At 40.9% G+C, this 19,425-nt stretch overlaps 6 protein-coding genes across 6 annotated transcripts; 3 read left to right on the top strand and 3 right to left on the bottom strand.

The window, feature by feature from the left end:
• Positions 1-2,187: 2,187 nt before the first annotated feature.
• Positions 2,188-2,570, bottom strand: LOC306698596 (histone H2B 1.2; the record flags this gene model as incomplete). Its single annotated transcript, XM_079162969.1, has 1 exon — positions 2,188-2,570. The coding sequence occupies one exon, from the start codon at positions 2,568-2,570 to the stop codon at positions 2,202-2,204; it is 369 nt and encodes a 122-aa protein (XP_079019095.1). The 3' UTR covers positions 2,188-2,201.
• A 1,767-nt stretch (positions 2,571-4,337) lies between these two features.
• On the top strand, positions 4,338-4,748 carry LOC306698057 (histone H3.2; the record flags this gene model as incomplete). Its single annotated transcript, XM_079162210.1, has 1 exon — positions 4,338-4,748. The coding sequence occupies one exon, from the start codon at positions 4,338-4,340 to the stop codon at positions 4,746-4,748; it is 411 nt and encodes a 136-aa protein (XP_079018336.1).
• Positions 4,749-8,136: 3,388 nt separating this feature from the next.
• Positions 8,137-8,465, top strand: LOC306698743 (histone H4). Its single transcript, XM_079163204.1, has one exon. It carries the CDS (start codon positions 8,149-8,151, stop codon positions 8,458-8,460), a length of 312 nt encoding a protein of 103 aa, XP_079019330.1. The 5' UTR covers positions 8,137-8,148; the 3' UTR covers positions 8,461-8,465.
• A 3,095-nt stretch (positions 8,466-11,560) lies between these two features.
• LOC306699061 (histone H1-like) lies at positions 11,561-12,190 on the top strand (the record flags this gene model as incomplete). Its single annotated transcript, XM_079163560.1, has 1 exon — positions 11,561-12,190. One exon carries the CDS (start codon positions 11,561-11,563, stop codon positions 12,188-12,190), a length of 630 nt encoding a protein of 209 aa, XP_079019686.1.
• A 1,932-nt stretch (positions 12,191-14,122) lies between these two features.
• Positions 14,123-14,503, bottom strand: LOC306698742 (histone H2B 1.2-like; the record flags this gene model as incomplete). Its single annotated transcript, XM_079163203.1, has 1 exon — positions 14,123-14,503. One exon carries the CDS (start codon positions 14,501-14,503, stop codon positions 14,123-14,125), a length of 381 nt encoding a protein of 126 aa, XP_079019329.1.
• A 3,417-nt stretch (positions 14,504-17,920) lies between these two features.
• On the bottom strand, positions 17,921-18,244 carry LOC306698132 (histone H4; the record flags this gene model as incomplete). Its single annotated transcript, XM_079162313.1, has 1 exon — positions 17,921-18,244. Exon 1 carries the CDS (start codon positions 18,230-18,232, stop codon positions 17,921-17,923), a length of 312 nt encoding a protein of 103 aa, XP_079018439.1. The 5' UTR covers positions 18,233-18,244.
• Positions 18,245-19,425: the final 1,181 nt, after the last annotated feature.

Below are 19,425 nucleotides of genomic sequence, written 5' to 3'. Positions count from 1 at the left end.
TATACTTATTATGATATACGTAAACATATTATTATATACGTATATGATAAATATATATTTATCGTGGTCACATAGCAGCTCCACTGAACTACCGCCCTGCAGGAAGTCTGTTTACAAAGATCAGCCACACTGTATCACAAAGGTTTTCTCATCTCATAATAATGAGATACTATCTCATAATTTCGACTTACTATCTCATAATTATGACTTAGCATCTCATAATTATGACTTCGTGACTGAGGGCGGGGCGTAGCAGAGCAGAGCAGGGTTACGGTTTAAGTAGGGACCCTGTTAACTGGCGACCTTCAGCCAAATGCGTCTCATGTTGTCGTATTAACGGCAGCTGTTGAAAACAGGAAGAGAACACGTAGCTGTCCTCGTGAATGCTGCATTGTTTAATTTTGCAACACAGTGTCAAACCTTCTCATTTACAGTATGTGGTCAAAACATACCGGATTTGACGTTGGAGAGTCTTTTGAGGAAACGAGTCCACGTTTGAATTGTCGCATGTGTTGAAACAGGAAGGGAGCAAGTTGCTCTGTAGCACAGTTTAAAAAAAAATGACCTACAATAAAACAAGGCAAAGCACAGTCAGCAGTAGCTATAAGAGCAGAGGGAAACCAGATCAACTGACTTACAGGATCTTAATTATTGCCTCACAGTGGCTGAAATGGGCTTCCTGCCTCAGACACAAGTTTATATTTTTATTTATTATTGAGTAAATGTCTTTAGTGTTCAGATGTTTGTATTTAGTTATACAATCACCAAAACGATATTTAATATATTTTGTTTTTAACTTTTTAACAACTTTTTGTCTATTTACATCAGTGTAAACTCTGCTCACTTGAAAGAGCTGAATATGTCGATTGAGATCCATTTTGATTACTTTCATACATTATATTTGTGACTTCATGATTTTTTTTCCTCAGAATAAGATGATACATGAATACGTTAGTTATGATCATTTTTTTTAGGGGTGGTGGAAACATAATTGATAAAAAAAATGGAGGGTACTTTAGCTTTGTAACATTTCTCAAAATGTTCTTTTATCTCACTTTGTTTCTTAATCCAGTTTAATTGTTTTAACACAAAACAATAAAATATTATTCCACACGAGGTTGTGGACTTCATAAATGTAGTTTATTAAACTCTGCTGGTATGTGGTACAGGTCCTTGAGATTTACTGCAAATAAAACATCCTGAGGGATCCCTCTACCAGGATGGCCTATTAGAGTAGAGAGTGGACAATTATGTAGTGCGTGGCAGTATCTGCTAGTGCAGCGGTTCCCAAACTTTTCAGGCCACGCACCCCCTTCTACATCCTGACCGGGTTCACGCACCATCAATCCCAGACCTTAAAAAAAAAAAAATTAAAAAAGCAACAGAGCCTGTTGCAGTGTGAACACAAACCGAACACTGCAACATTGTATCATATTAATCCCTGAATCGGAACAAAGCTACATGTGTGAAAACGTTCTGAAACACTGCAACAATGTTTCAATACATTTCAGTTACACAAGGAGTCACTTTTAAAGAGCAATAAGGATGGCTAGGACACACGCACAGGCTCAGAGGCAGATTGCATCACATTCAATTTACAATTAACCAAACATAGCGGTTACATTGGCAGCTGGCCAACACACGTCTTCAGCGATTGTGTGATTGTATCTTGGCGACGTACATAAGAGGGCTTCAGACAGCGGTTAGCCAGAACCTCACTGCACACCACGCACTGCGACTTTGGAAAATCTGCATTGCCAATCCAAGTTAAGCCCAGACCCAGATATCATATTTCCTCTCCCCCCCCCCCAGTCTGATACTCGTTCTCGTTTCCTCATTTGTCACCATGACTCCGCGATGGGCCTGTGCTCCCGATTTGTCTGTGCTATCCCTTCCTCCTTTTCGGTCTCCTCCGTCTCTCCCCAACGCACCTCCCCGTTTCTCTCGCCTCAGATTCCTCACTCTCTCCCTCCCTTTTATGGCCGATAGCTTCAGACGTCCCACCTGAGTTTCCCCAATTTCAGCCAGTTTAGCATATTTGCATGAATGTTGCTGAATGAATAAAGTTAGCTGACGTTAGCTGCACAAGCTAGGCTAGCTAGTGTGTAGGCTACATTAAAGACAGTTTGACAGGAACTCATCTTCAGATGAAGTGTGTGGCTCTTAAAAGAGCCTTTGTGTTGTTGGTCTCCATCGGGTGTTTACTTGGAGCTGGTGTACTTGGTCACGGCCTTGGTTCCCTCAGACACCGCGTGCTTCGCCAGCTCACCGGGCAGCAGCAGGCGGACAGCGGTCTGGATCTCCCTGGAAGTGATGGTGGAGCGCTTGTTGTAGTGAGCCAGACGAGAGGCCTCACCGGCGATGCGCTCAAAGATGTCGCTCACGAAGCAGTTCATGATGCCCATGGCCTTGGAGGAGATGCCGGTATCGGGATGGACCTGCTTCATCACCTTGTACACGTAGATGGCGTAGCTCTCCTTCCTGCTCTTGCGCCTCTTCTTGCCGGTCTTGGTGGCGGTCTTAGAGACGGCTTTCTTGGAGCCCTTCTTGGGCGCTTTGATGTCAGGCATGATTCTAGATTTCTTCTAAGTCGGAAGATACTTCCAGAGGCACAGGATGGTCTATATATATCAACTTGATGCAAATTGCACTGTGCTGTTGCTTGCACAGGATTGGCTGCCTTCTGAGCGGGACTGAGCATGCGCCAAAGACCTAATCGTTCCTGTGAGCAGATGTCTTTAGTGTTACTGTAAAACCAGGTATATATAGCTTATATATAATAAAAATATATATATTTAAAAGAAATATAAATACATATTTGTATAGATATATATTTAGTCACTCATATATATATATATATATATATTATATATATATTCACTCATATATATATATTATATATATATTATATATATGAGTAACTAAACTGAGCATGCGTCACACAAACCGTGCCTCTCAGCAGATGTATTCTGTCTGAGCGACTTAATTACTGTAGCTGATACAAAGTTGTAAAACATACATGTGGAAAAGAATTCAGAAGGGGACAGATGTATCGACTGACAAGAACAAAGAATTTAATTTCCAACGACTGCTTTACTGGAATTGTTGTGCATATCACATATGTTAAAAATAACACATCATGTGTTCATTTTTAACACACCTGTGTGTCTAGTTAAGGACAACACATTTTGTGTTGCTTTCAACACAGTCAATGTGTCAGCACATTTAACACATGCTGTGTGTTACATATTTCAACATAAAGATGTGTTAAAATGACACAAAGATGTGTTAAAAATAACACAAAGATGTGTTTATACTTTTTTTTTTTTTTTTTTTTGATATTTCAACACAACATGTGTTGAAATAGTACTAACACAAGAAGTGTGTATGATATTAACACATCCTTTCTGAGAGCGTAGACTCAGAATGTAACTGGTTTGATCCTGTTTTGAACAGGAAGGGTTATATAAGATTACCTTTAGTAAAGGTCATTAGGTACCCATTTAGAGTATTGAGACCCTTTACCAAGGTGGTGGCTTGATCCTCATCCGAAATTCGTCGAGTCTCAAGGTTTGTTAGTAGCAATTGACACAGTATGTGAGACTGGACAATGAATTATATATGTAGTGATGTAGACTTTGATGGTGTCGCCATTCTCTCCCTAAGCTGGTCTTGAATTCATTAACCGAGGAGGCACTGACTGTTTCTTGGCTCAGGCTGTTCCATATCGGTGTTGATCTGCTTGCAAAAAAAGGTTTTCGAGGACCAGGCTGCTGCTGTACCTGGAGTTTCATGTCGTGACCTCTCGTGGTAGTGCTAAGAGATTTTTTAAACATGCTGTTGCCACATATATTGCAACGTCTGTCAGACTGTACACGATTCCTTTCAGTACGTTTTGAGTGACTTTTATATAAGGCGTCTATGCAGTTTATATGTTTAATCACTTCTATAATGAAATAAAACAGTTTATATGTTTCAACGGTTATACTTTTAAATCAAACAGGTTACAGGTTATAATAGTTATACTTTTATGCTTTCACATTTTTCTACAATCTTCCTATAATACAAAGCGATGATCACTCCGCCCAGGCTTCCTGCAGAAGAACAGAGGGCGGACCACTCTGCATTTTTGGCGGACAATTTGAAAGCATTTTCCGCCAATGAGCAGCGGAGACTCGGGCGGTGGGTCGCTGCTCTGGGCGGGGCTGAGCTCCAGGAGGAGCCCCTCACCAATCAGGAGCCGGAGGTCTGAGCTGCGTCACCATTTCACAGTTTAAGAGCAGCGTGTCTCCTCGTCGACTGCATGTTTGTGCTGATCAGAGAAAGAAGAAGAAGTCATGGCAAGAACCAAGCAGACCGCTCGTAAATCCACCGGAGGCAAAGCCCCCAGGAAGCAGCTGGCCACCAAGGCTGCCCGTAAGAGCGCCCCGGCCACCGGCGGCGTGAAGAAGCCTCACCGTTACAGGCCCGGTACCGTGGCTCTGAGAGAGATCCGTCGCTACCAGAAATCCACGGAGCTGCTGATCCGCAAGCTGCCCTTCCAGCGTCTGGTGAGAGAAATCGCTCAGGACTTCAAGACCGACCTGCGCTTCCAGAGCTCCGCTGTGATGGCTCTGCAGGAGTCCAGTGAGGCTTACCTGGTCGGCCTGTTCGAGGACACCAACCTGTGCGCCATCCACGCCAAGAGGGTCACCATCATGCCCAAAGACATCCAGCTGGCCCGTCGCATCCGCGGAGAGCGAGCTTAAGCTGTCTGCTGATCCACAAACCACAACGGCTCTTTTAAGAGCCACCTCACTCTCTCTGAAGAGCTCATTCCTCAACACTAACATAATAGGATTACATATAATAACATATTATTGATGTACTACCTACCTTTTTTAGCATGGTTTCTACACATGCTTCACACATACTCGTCAGAACGATCCTGTGGGTGTGTATTTCTGTCGTTGATCTCTAAAGAGCAAATCGATAAACACAAAATGGGGTTAAGGGTAGCTATCTGTTTAACTAAAGTAGATTTATAGGCCGACACAAATTATCAAAGTATGCTACATGGAATTATATTGAATACTGTTGCTGTTGAACGGGAGAGACATGGATCAAATGCTTTTGCTTTCTAGTTTCACTTTTCACATGATTACATAGACGTTACACATTACATTCAGTGAACTATACAAAGACAGTTTCTTATTTCTCAAGTGTTGTTCACGTGAGCCTGCCAAGTGATTTTTTTTTTATTTATTTTTTTAAAGCAACATTTTGACTGTACAAGCACATAAAGTAATTTTATAAAATGGTTTATCGCCAAGTCGTTTGTTAATCGCTCTTGTTTTTTGAAACAATGAAACTTCTCTTTTTCATGTTTGAAATTTAGAGGGCAAACCAGTTCAGAACATTAGTACAAACATGGATAGCTAAAGTTCTAACAGATAAAGTGCTTCAGAGCTCATATTGGTGTCATTTAATGTCAGTGCAGACTGACCTTTATCTCTAGTTCTCAGTTATTGCTGTGCTAAAGAGCTTTAGCTTTTATTAGACATGAGTGTATGCGCGCATGCACGCACGTTGATTTATTTCACTAATTCCATTCAAAAAATGAAAGATTGATATATTTCAAATGTTTATTTCTTTTAATTCTGATTATAACTGACACCTATGGAAAATCCCAAATTCAGTATCTCAGAAAATTAGAATATTGTGAAAAGGTTCAATATTGAAGACTCCTAGTGCCACACTCTATTCAGCTAATTAACTCAAAACACCTGCAAAGGCCTTTAAATGGTCTCTGTCTAGTTCTGTACGCTACACAATCATGGGGAAGACTGCTGACTTGACAGTTGTCCAAAAGACGACCATTGACACCTTGCACAAGGAGGGCAAGACACAAAAGGTCATTGCAAAAGAGGCTGGCTGTTCTGTGTCCAAGCACATTAATAGAGAGGCGAAGGGAAGGAAAAGATGTGGTAGGAAAAAGTGTACAAGCAATAGGGATAACCGCACCCTGGAGAGGTTTGTGAAACAAAACCGATTCAAAAATGTGGGGGAGATTCAGAAAGAGTGGACTGCAGCTGGAGTCAGTGCTTCAAGAACCACTACCCACAGACGTATGCAAGACATGGGTTTCAGCTGTCGCATTCCTTGTGTCAAGCCACTCTTGAACAACAAACAGTGTCAGAAGTGTCTCATCTAGGCTAAAGACAAAAAGGACTGGACTGCTGCTGAGTGGTCCAAAGTTATGTTCTCTGATGAAAGTAAATTTTGCATTTCCTTTGGAAATCAGGGTCCCAGAGTCTGGGGGAAGAGAGGAGAGACACACAATCCACGTTGCTTGAGGTCCAGTGTAAAGTTTCCACAGTCAGTGATGGTTTGGGGTGCCATGTCATCTGCTGGTGTTGGTCCACTGTGTTTTCTGAGGTCCAAGGTCAACGCAGCCGTATACCAGGACGTTTTAGAGCACTTCATGCTTCCTGCTGCTGACCAACTTTATGGAGATGCAGATTTCATTTTCCAACAGGACTTGGCACCTGCACACAGTGCCAAAGCAACCAGTACCTGGTTTAAGGACCATGGTATCCCTGTTCTTAATTCACCAGCAAACTCGCCTGACCTTAACCCCATAGAAAATCTATGAGGTATTGTGAAGAGGATGATGCGAAATGCCATACCCAACAATGCAGAAGAGCTGAAGGCCACTATCAGAGCAACCTGGGCTCTCCTAACACCTGAGCAGTGCCACAGACTGACCGACTCCATGCCACGCCGCATTGCTGCAGTAATTCAGGCAAAAGGAGCCCCAACTAAGTATTGAGTGCTGTACATGCTCATACTTTTCATGTTCATACTTTTCAGTTGGCCAAGATTTCTAAAAATCCTTTCTTTGTATTGGTCTTAAGTAATATTCTAATTTTCTGAGATACTGAATTTGGGATTTTCCTCAGTTGTCAGATATAATCATTAAAAGAAATAAACATTTGAAATATATCAGTTTGTGTGTGATGAATGAATATAATAGACAAGTTTCACTTTTTGAATGGAATTAGTGAAATAAATCAACTTTTTGATGATATTCTAATTATATGACCAGCACCTGTGTGTGTGTGTGTGTGTGTGTGTGTGTGTGTGTGTGTGTGTGTGTGTGTGTGTGTGTGTATATGTATATATATATATATATATATATATATATATATGTGTATGTATATATATATATACACATAATGATTTTACTTGGTCAGACTGGTTAATGTCCAGTGATTTCAGGAGCAGGCATTAATTCACCATTTACTGCTCATAACTCACTTCATATGTCCAATTCACCAAAAGACAATAGTTTCAGTGAAACAGTCATTGAAACAATTGATACATTAGTTGAATGTTAATAGTGCACAGTTATAACTTGAAAATGACCAATTATTTCATGAGATACAGTGGTGACTGCTTCTGTCCTCTAACCCTTAAGAGTCTGCCCGAAGCTGAGATAATGAGTTAGCTTTGCATTAAGTAAATGTTCTAACATGTTACTAGTTGCTTTTGGCACGATGACGTGTGGTCAAAGCGACCAGGTTCAGCACCCTGAACAGAGACGTCAGTGTCAGTGGATAAAGAATGACGTCAATCTGAAATATAGCTAATGGCTAATTAAGCTGTTTTGATCCCTTTTCATATTTATAATTGTGTTTAGTTTGATATTTCATATGTTGTAGACTTCACACAGACAAGAAATAAAGTATAACTACACTATATAAATGTTCCCATTCCATGATTCATTATAAGAAAGGTAAGAAATAAAAATACAATGAGTAGAGTAAAGAAAGACTAATCTAAATGATTACAACAGTAGTTTTTCTACGTACAGTCAAATCATTATTACCCGTGACACTGTTCTTTAGCAACATTTTAAAGTATCTTATTGAAAACTTCTCTTTCACTTAATAAGCAACAAGCCTCATAACAGACATGAAGCCCTAAATAATGTAGTAGTTCAGCAGGTGGCGCTAACGCACCAAATGATTTAATTATCAACCGTCAAAAAAATCCAAAGAAGACTAAAAGCCCCACCTCTGTCTTCTATCACGTCCTCAGTCAGGGTTTAAATATCAGTGAACCAGCAGCATTCTTCATCTCGTTGTTAAACTTCAACCAGTGAAAATGAGCGGAAGAGGAAAAGGAGGAAAAGGACTCGGCAAAGGAGGCGCTAAGCGTCACCGTAAAGTGCTCCGTGATAACATCCAGGGAATCACCAAGCCCGCTATCCGCCGTCTGGCTCGCCGCGGTGGAGTGAAGCGTATCTCCGGTCTGATCTACGAGGAGACCCGCGGTGTGTTGAAGGTCTTCCTGGAGAACGTGATCCGTGATGCCGTCACCTACACCGAGCACGCCAAGAGGAAGACTGTGACCGCCATGGATGTGGTGTATGCTCTGAAGAGACAGGGACGCACTCTGTACGGCTTCGGCGGTTAAACTCTAATCACACGTTGGTTATAAACAAAAGGCCCTTTTAAGGGCCACACATTTCCTCCATAGAGAGCTGACTTCCTGTTACAATTGCATGTTATTTGAAACATTGTATCTTTTTACAGCGTCATTAGTTCAAGAGCAGTGAACTCTGCTTCTTACATTCTGATGCTGATAAGGATATAGATCGGGTTCAAGTCTGCTTATATCACTGTCATAAAATGAAACTTGTAGATGCTTTGACGAATTTATTTCTGTATAAACTATCTATGAACTATTTATAAAATAAATCTTATGAATTGTGGGGCTGTAATATTCTAGTTAGTTTAACATAAAATTGGGGAAACGTTTCAATAAGCACCCACGGTGAAACTGCTGTCAGACACTTTAAATAGATGGTTCCATAAACTGTTGTCTCCTTGATTTTAACTCTTGTTTTGTGGTCATGTGAGTTCATTTGTGTACATCACTTCCAAAATGGCTGCCTGGCTGGTCAGCACATGTGGCAGAACTACCAAAAAGCTTGTTTTTGTTTCTAAAGTTGTTTCAACACATTTAACAATTGTAATGCTTTGATAACATGTCCTACATTATGTCTAAACTCTTCTACCCAGGTTTATCAAAGTAATTTGTCTAAAATGTTAAGATATTGTGACAGATATGTCTCATCAGGCTTTTAAACTTATTAGCCAAAATAAGAGAAATGGTAATGAGCTGCTCAATTGACTTGACTGATTACTTTTTTTTATTCAAATCTGTTCTGTAGTTTAAAAAGACATTTAAACAAAAAAGAAGTAAAAAATGTACATATCAGTAAATAAAACGCAATATCATCTAAAGAGAAGACATTTTTGTCTTGTAAAACAAATCTGAAACTGATTTTCTGGTTAAATAACTATAAAAGTTATAATTTAGATGTGTTGTGGAAATGCAAATTAAAAAAAAACATCTTTGTTATCAATCAAAAAGTAGGCGAAGTTGATTAGTTTTAAATGAGGAAAACATCTATATGTAAATGCCCAATGTGACATATGTTACATTTCACCACTCTGGCACTAAGGGTTAGTGTTTAAAACATGTTTTCAGAAATGTTCTCCATTTAGTCTGATTTATATCCCCTATAATATTCCTTTAATTAAGGAAACATGGGTTTGGGTTCTTATAGGTTAACGTCATGTAACTAAAAATGTAGTGAAAGAGAACAAAACGAGCTGGATAACTTATGATCATCATGATGAACAACCTGTGCTTTTAGACTGTTACAGAGCTCAGTAGGTCTGGTTCAGGCTCCACGGCCTTGGTCTGGAGTTTACTGTAAATGATCACTTTGTAATGTGGTCTGTTACATCATGCTGTTCACAGTTGATCTACCAGAGAAATGTAAATTGTAACATTTGTTTACCAGATGCGTTATTGTTGTGACCATTTTCTGCTGTTTCCCATTCTAGTTTACTTGTTAATGCTTCTAGATTATTCCAGTGTGTTCTTGCTCAGTACAGACCTCTGGGTGTTTACTGCCTTTCCTAATGTGGGAGAGAAATGTATTTGTGTAAAATCCATCATATCCATAATTTGAAATGTATCCATATATATTCATACTGTGATATTGGCCTGTATCATTATATGTTATTGAAACAGGGATTCTAGTATTGCGGCCTTGGAGCCTGGGTGACGGTAGTTGGGGGATGATGTAGATAAACCAGTAGGGCAAGATTTCTAACGCAGGAGAAGAACGGGAGCAGGAGAAGATGAGCGGGGAAGGAGCCTGTGGTTAATCCAAAACCCTCTGTTATGACTTGTCCGAGGTATACAGTGTAACTTGTTTAGGTGAAAGTTCAGAGGAGGAGGACATCTCCGAAGAGGGGGAGAGACTTAGGGTAGAATGGAGGTATAAAGTAATGTACAGTGCTATTGTGAAGTTAGTTGACTCCAGACAGCTCGGTTTACTCGTATACTTTGTGATGCAAATAAATCTGCATGAACTTGAGAAAATCCAATCTCTCTTGTGTTCTGTGGGTGTTCGCTACTGAGTTCCTAAGAGTGAGATTCTGTGGTGTCTCACCACGAGTCAGATAGATAAGTTACTGAGCCAGCCGTTAGGTATTGAGTTTTAACATAAGTCATAAAGTCAAAGAAGCTGATCATCAACGGGAAAAAAAACACAGCAGGTTAGTTATCTACTGCCAGCAAAAGTCCACTTCTGGGTAGAATAATGCGCATTGAATGTATTGAATGATATAACAATAATGATATTTAGAATACTATTAATAACAATAATAATACGTAATAATAATTAGTATTTAACAGTTATTAATTGATCACAATATATAATAACGATGACATTAGTTTTATTCATCAAAATCGAAATCTTTATCAGAGCAGAATACTGTTTGCTATCAACGAAACATTGTTACTGTAACATTTAATGCATGCTTCCCAAAACAAGCAACATGTATTTGTCAATGTGTTTGATCATTATAAGTTGAACTATTTCTATTAAAAGTTATTATCAGCAGAGGACATGTTCACAGTGAGCAGCTCTGATAGGAAGTCTGGCTGAACTGCACCATAAGCCTCGACCATCATCAGTGTGTTTGCTGCTCCCACAATAACTTCAGCTTATTAAAAACTGATCAACAACAGACGGTTGTTTTTACATCGAGACCCTGAACAAACATGTGGACCAGTTGGAAAACCACCTTTGATGAAGCTCTAATGCATTTTAAACCGTTTTTAGAGAGAAATGAGTGAGAAAAGCCGCTGATCAGTGCTGTCCACGGCGGTGAGGAGGTGAGGTTTGGAGGCTCCTCAAACAGAACACAGAGATTATCAGAGCTCTACGTGACTTCAATATGAAGAGATACTAGTCCGCTACCGGCTCCCTTCACCGTCAGCCTTCAGTACTTCTTCCACATTTAGTTTTGAGTCTTTATCAGTGAAGAGAAAACACAAGTGACTCTGCTTTCAGACCGCACTGAGGAGTCCCGGGATGGGTTGAGTCTCCACGGTTCTCATGGTGTGTTTAAGTCCAGCCCCCTGCTCTGAGCTCTTCATCAGTCAGTCAGACTCTCGTGTTCTCGTAACTACAAACACATCAACATAGAAAATGCCAGCAGAAGAAGTTCCAGCTCCAGCCCCCGCGGCGCCCAAAGCAGCCAAGAAGAAGGCGCCCAGGCCGAAGAAGGCTGGTCCCAGCGTCGCTGAGCTCATCGTTAAAGCTGTGGCCGCATCCAAGGAGCGGAACGGCGTGTCTGCTGCCGCCGTCAAGAAGGCTCTGACAGCCGGAGGATACGATGTGGAGAAGAACAATTACCGCGTCAAGACCGCCATCAAGAGCCTGGTGGCTAAGGGGACTCTGGTCCAGACCAGGGGGACCGGGGCCTCAGGCTCCTTCAAAATGAGCAAGATGGCTGTCGAGAAACCGGCAAAGAAAGCCGCTCCTACAGCCAAGAAGCCCGCAGCTAAGAAACCCGTAGCGGCGAAAAAGGCCAAGACGGCGGCAGCAAAGAAACTAGTAGCTGCTAAGAAATCACCCAAGAAGGCAAGGAAACCCGCAGCGGCCAAGAAACCCGTCAAGAGCCCAAAGAAGGCAGCCAAGAGCCCCAAAAAGGCCACCAAGAGTCCCAAGAAGGTGGTCAAAAAGGCCCCCGCAGCCAAGGCCCCTGCAGCCAAGAAAGCCCCCGCAAAGAAGGCTGCCAAGCCCAAAGCCAAGAAAGCAGCACCCAAGAAGAAGTGAGCTGTTCTCAGTCTGAAGTACCAACGCTCCATAAAAGGCTCTTTTAAGAGCCACCCACATCTTCCTTAAGAGCATTTTCCTGTTTGTTCAGAACTTATTAAGAGCATACTTTAATTAACAGTTGTTCTTTAAAACAAAAGTTCAGTTTTGTGTATTGCGTGCATTTGTAAATGTATCTAAACATGTGTTTTTTATATAGATAAACTAAATGCTTGCGTATATACGAAGGTGGAAATGCACGTATACAAAAACAAATCAGATTTATAAAACCTTGCGTAATTTCCTTTGATAAATTCCAAATCAACCTGTAAATGTGCGCAGCTGCTTCAGCCTCACGTCCCGCCCTCTACACGCCCACATCCAACCATAGACGGCCAATGAATGAACCTCATGAATGTTGACGCGTAGAAATGAGCTGCTGATCAGCGGGTCTTTACGGGGAAGTTTGCTAGGTGAACACAATCTATTGATGTTTTCTCACAACATCATGATGAAGATATGGAGGGATCGTGCGAGAGCTGTCACTGGCTTTATTTCCACACTGTTGATTTACACAATCGCTACGTGCAGGTGATGAAGGTGACTGGAGAAGGTGAGTGACAGTCACCGCCATGACTTCACTGAGCTCTGATTGAGTGTGTGTACAGTATGCTCTATCTGACACTATGGAATACGCCATGAATGAATCAATAAAGTTGTTCACTGCGATTTTACTCAGAAACGTAATGAAATGTATTAATTGGTGATATATGCACATTAGAAGATTATTGCTCTGTTCTGCAGTTGTTTTCACAGCCGAAGAGCATTTATTCAGCTGAGTGTCGGTAGTTCGGCCCTCTCCTCTGAAGAGGAACAGATTTGATTTGGGGTTTGGTTATTGCGCTTCTTGTTATGGCGCATCTACGGCCATCATACCTGTAATGATGCCTCACATTTTATTTTTTAGTCTGGCTTCAATTTTCCACCTCACCATCCGAGTCCCCGGCTCTTCACAAATGTGCATAGTTTCTGTACAGGTGCGCACATTCTCCCGTCAAGTTTGTTTTCATAGATCACAACGTTTGCGTGGGAAGTTGCGTATGCCTCTTGCTAATTTAAGCCTAAAAAAAAAAAAAAAAAAAAGAGGCAACGCAGATCATTTAATTAGACCGATGTTTCTCATTGAGACTGTCCCGTTTATCATTCAGAGTAATATACACATTTAACAGTATAGAATATTTTTAATAAACAGTAAGAAGTGATCATTTATACAGCAGATATATAGGCTACAGTATGGGCAATGTTAACACTAAGAAATATTCTACAATATCTATATGAACATGTGCATGATTGCTATTACCACGTTTCCAGTACTCCATGATTGGATCGAGAGCTTTAATAGTTTCAATTTAGGCCTATGTACACTAGTGTCTTTAAATACAATGTGCCGGTTTAGATATCTACATACTGTATGTACATGTTAGATTTAACTTTAGACAATTAATGAGAGCGTGATTAAGTGTTTTAATGACTGCAAGTAGATACAGACCTATAGACATTTTGCACCAGCAATACACTGCAGCAATAATACAATAAAGGCAAAATATATATAAAATTGTGCCAAATTGGTTTTGAATAAGTCCTTTAACATAATGGGTGAAATCGGACATCAAAGTCATGCTACCCATACATTAGTTTCTCAACATACATTCAATTTGCTATATTGCATTAATGGTGAAGATGAGGTAGTCTTTGGGTTTAGAATTCAAAGTTTGCCAACTTGCGCCACTACAATAACAGTATATTCAACATAAAGGCCAATTCACCCTAGTTATTACTAGAGTGGTTAATTTAATTGAACCTCGTTCAACCTTCGAAACACCAGGAACTCATCTTCAGATGAAGTGGGTGGCTCTTAAAAGAGCCTTTGTGTTGTTGGTCTCCATCGGGTGTTTACTTGGAGCTGGTGTACTTGGTCACGGCCTTGGTTCCCTCAGACACCGCGTGCTTCGCCAACTCACCGGGCAGCAGCAGGCGGACAGCGGTCTGGATCTCCCTGGAAGTGATGGTGGAGCGCTTGTTGTAGTGAGCCAGACGAGAGGCCTCACCGGCGATGCGCTCAAAGATGTCGCTCACGAAGCAGTTCATGATGCCCATGGCCTTGGAGGAGATGCCGGTATCGGGATGGACCTGCTTCATCACCTTGTACACGTAGATGGCGTAGCTCTCCTTCCTGCTCTTGCGCCTCTTCTTGCCGGTCTTGGTGGCGGTCTTAGAGACGGCTTTCTTGGAGCCCTTCTTGGGCGCTTTGACGTTGACGTTGGCGTCAGGCATGATTCTAGATTTCTTCGAAAGTCGGAAGATGTTTCCAGTAGGACAGGGCGGTTTATTTATATCAACTTGATGCAAATTGCACTGTGCTGTTGCTTGCACAGGATTGGCTGTCTTCTGAGCGGGACTGAGCATGCGCCAAAGACCTAATCGTTCCTGTGAGCAGATGTCTCTAGTGTTTGAGTGACTAAATTACTGTCGGTGATACAAAGTTATAAAACATACAGGTTTACATCAATCTAGAGGGAACAAATGGGGGGGGGAAACTATTCATTTCCTGACAAGAACAGTGAGTAAGGCAAACAAAGTTGCAGCTTATTCAGTGTAATTATGAAAAGATGAAAGCCCAGGTATCAAATAGTAACAAATCTAAACATGCATACAGGAGGTGAATAAAGTAGCGAAAATAAGTCCACATATTAGACACAATAGCTAGTTTGTATTCATAATGTTTTATTTGCTGTGTGATGCAGCCTATACGTAGATGGGCTTATTTATGATCGATTGTAGGTGGAAACACAAGACGAAACAAATGTCTGTGTTTTGAAACCAGTTTACAGTAAACGTGAGCAGCTGCATCAACTTATCTGTCTGGAAGTTCAAGATTGAGCTGCATAACATGATAAATGTGCTGCAAAGCTTCACAGGAGAGACAGAAGGCTGACACAGGTTGAGAAGCCTGCCACGGATGGATTATAACCTAATACATGCACTGTAAAACCATATATATATATGTTATATATAAATAACTATTAATAATTATAATGTGTAATATATATAATGAGAGCAATCATATCATGCATATAATGTAAAATATAAATAAATACCTCAATTAATTAAAGTAAAGGGTGTAATATAATTTTAAAATAAATGAAATCATATGTAAAAGCGTGAATATTCACAGTTTTAACACACCAACATAACAGTGTAATGTGGGAAAAACAATACACAGAGAAACCAGATCTCAGACAGTTAGTGGCTGGATGTCTTCAGGAGTATCCACTGAACTTCACAGTTTACTAAGCACCTACATTAAGATCCTAATTAACATCCTAAAATCCTTTACTTCTTTCAAGATATTTTCAGCCATCAGCCTCATAAAGCAGGTTATAGTAACATCTGTTAAATGTAACTTAGTGATCCGTATCTCACACACAGACGACCATCAACAGGTCTTTGATCTACATATATAAACATGTTACTGACGACTCCAGAGTTCAGCCCTTCTGGCATCAGTGCTTAATATTCTACAAAAATGCAGAGTTTGTGCTGTAAACGTGCATTATATATACTCTCATCAACACTCAGCTCTTCTCCTGACTAAATACTTGACTTCTTAGCCTTCCTGTCGTGTTCGTTTCTCCCCCCTTACTTTAGTGTTCCCGGTCAAATTTGACCGGTTTGTTTTAATTGCTCTTACATTAACACAAAAAACATTAATCATCACCACATTTTATTTAACACCCTTTTAAGCTGTAAACAATGTCTCAGACTAGTGGTTTACATGAATAACTGCTGTGAATATACAAAGCATAGACACTGAAAATGTATCGCCAAATTAATTGAAACTTTTGTAAGAACACTGTTGACCGGAATATAGGCGTCCCTGACTCCGCATCCCACAGACTTTTTCTAGCCTCATTGTTTGACCGATATACTTCTGCTAGAATCAACAGAAACATGTAGGCTTGGAGGTCTACCTGGTCCAATGCTCTCCACGTGTCCCCAAACACACGCCTCCAGGTTTGTCATGTCCGGTATAACACCGTCAATGGACTGGAATGTCACCTCAGGTGCCTGTTCCTCTGGTGCTGCTTCCTCGCCATCTGTTGACTGGTCAGTCTCAAAATATTCCGGATCGAAATCAGGATCAATGTTGTCTTCAATTACGGAGACATCTTCCTCTATCTCCGGTTCAATCTCCTCTTCATCTGGTTAAAAAATTAGTTTCCAGCCTCTCTGACAGAAAGTCGCCTCATCAGTGGCCTACTCATTGTGCTCACAGAGTAAAATGAGAGCAAGGCACAAATAAAGGTTTATTTAGGGGGAAAGTGAGACGATATGAAACATTGTTTAGTCTAGAAGGTGTGGTTCACGTGGGGGGATGGGCACATAAGCGCGGTATAGAGATGGGCTCCCATAACAAACACCTGATCTTTTTGGTTGAAATGTGTACAACTGTGTATATGGGGCTGTGAACAGGTGTTCACACAGGTGTGTGTGTGTGTGTGTGTATGGGAGAGGGGTGGTTGTGGGTGTGTATGGGGCTGTTTTCCATCTGATGAATGGACATAATCTAGTGTTTCCCATTCATTTCCTATGGCGGTCACTTTTGACCGGGAACACCAAAGTTGACTAAACCAGTTAAAAAATTCAATGAAAGTGTTGATCAGCAATTTGATATGTTCAAATTCCTCGTGTGGAGGATATCATGAGGCAATCAGATTTAAAACACAATATTTATGATTGATTAAAGTTGTAAATCGTTCAGATTTGACCCGCACGACATTAATTAAACATATCATTTTAAAAACAAATCAATTAAAAATGATTTAGCTATAGCTAAATATTGTTTAATTAGGTTTACAACAGCAAAGTCACTACGAAGTAATTAATATCTCACTGGAAACAAATGTAAACTTGTGACTGAATTAGGCTTCACTTTCGGTTTACATCTTTACACGTTTGCACATACAGTAACAAGCTTAGTTGCATTCAACTCGAGTATCCTTGTGTTTCACTTCAGCGGCCTGTCTGCTCACTCTTGTGTTTGTGTGTTATAGTTGAAGGAGCTCAGCCCGACAGAAAGAGCAGAGCAAATGTAATAAATTACATCAAAACATTACAAAAGTATGAATATAAAGCACCCATAACGTCTGGGCTTATCTGGCCGTATTCATACTACTACTTTGTAGTGGTTTAGCACATTTTTTTTTATCGCATGCCTCCAGTCATACATAGCTTCAGGTGTATATATTGTTTTTGTTAATTACCAATAAAACTCTTAAATATTACACTGTCCCTTCAAAGCAGTCACTGCAGGATATACAACCATATGATTGATTATTGGGAGTATTTCAATAGTGATGGAAGCTTTAGGTTCCTATAAATGGACAATATTTGAAGACTTGTGATTGACTGTTTTGAGGCAGATTTTAAGCAGGTCATAGCCTGCCACCCCCCCAAAAAAAGAACACCATAACTGACTTGGGTTCTTCGGAATTTTTACTATGCATTGATCTTCCCAGGTTGTTTTTAACTGTACTCCTTTGAGGTGAAAGAAAAATATATACTCATAAATTACAAAAATAAAGCCTGGTGTAGAATTGGGTTAAAAGAAGGAAAGGTATGCTCTTAATGTGAAAATATGGGTGGCCCTTAAAAGGACCTTTGATGGTTTGATAACGAGCAGTTAAGAGTTTAACCGCCGAAGCCGTACAGAGTGCGTCCCTGTCTCTTCAGAGCATACACCACATCCATGGCGGTCACAGTCTTCCTCTTGGCGTGCTCGGTGTAGGTGACGGCATCACGGATCACGTTCTCCAGGAAGACCTTCAACACACCGCGGGTCTCCTCGTAGATCAGACCGGAGATACGCTTCACTCCACCGCGGCGAGCCAGACGGCGGATAGCGGGCTTGGTGATTCCCTGGATGTTATCACGGAGCACTTTACGGTGACGCTTAGCGCCTCCTTTGCCGAGTCCTTTTCCTCCTTTTCCTCTTCCGCTCATTTTCACTGGTTGAAGTTTAACAACGAGATGAAGAATGCTGCTGGTTCACTGATATTTAAACTCTGACTGAGGACGTGATAGAAGACAGAGGCGGGGCTTCTCTTTTCTTCTTTGGATTTTTGTGACGGTTGATAATTAAACTCTTTGGTGCGTTAGCGCCACCTGCTGAACAAAAGCACGAATCAGGGCTTCATGTCTCCTACTGCTTGTTGCTGAAAGGCAAGCAAAAGAGTTGTTTAGGCCTACTCAAAAATGTACCTTATAATTACTTAAGTACAATGTCGAGGACAATCATGATGGCCAAATCCCAATGTCCCCCTTACGGACTCACGGACTTTGAGGCGCGCTCCCGCGAAGTCCGTGAGGGTTTAGGGCTGTCCCGTTGTCAAATCATCGAGTGTTTGAGGGCTCTCTCGCAGACATTTTGAGCCCTTAATGAACCCTTTCCGCAAGTCAGCATGGTATGCTGACTTAGCCTAAGGGAATTACCCACAAATCATTGCAATGTGACGTTAAACACGGGGTAACCAGTGGATGCATGGGGACGTAAAAAAAAAAAGGTAAACAAAGAGGATGGCTCAGTGTGTTCAGCCTGGAGTATTACATTTACACAGAAACATTAGATGGAAACAGAAAATAAACATGAAATCACAGATTATTTATTTATTTATTCATCAAATATTAGATTTTGTCATTGAAGCTGTTTTAACAAAAACGAGTAAATAGATTATATGAAATTACTTCTCATCTTGTGAGTAAAGATCCTGGAAGACGTTCAAATCAGGGAGTACAAAGTATAAAATAAATACACACAATTATACATCATATTTGTTGTCGTTTTTATGGTAACGTGATATGTTGCAGCAAAGTGCTGTCCCATTCATATTTACACCATCTCAAGCCCTCACAGTCTCTCACACTCAACCACTTACCAGGTGACGTCAGTAAGTCCTTGAGGGTTCAGGGTTTGAGGGTTTAAGGGGGACATTGGGATTTGGCCGATGTGACTGTGTGTAGACAGGAACACTTTGTGTTAGATCCTCACTCATCTTGTTGTTGTGTCAGGTGATCAAAATAGGCCTCATTAATAAAGATGCCGCTGCTGTGCCACGTGCGTAAAATGCGCAGTCGCTCCTCTCTCAATGTGGAGACATCGATGCTGCTGGAAAGACTGGAAGCAGCGTATTTAATGA

This window comes from Pholis gunnellus, assembly GCF_910591455.1.
Source record: "Pholis gunnellus genome assembly, chromosome: 7".
Taxonomy (NCBI): Eukaryota; Metazoa; Chordata; class Actinopteri; order Perciformes; family Pholidae; genus Pholis; species Pholis gunnellus.
This window is presented reverse-complemented; position numbering and strand designations above follow the sequence as displayed.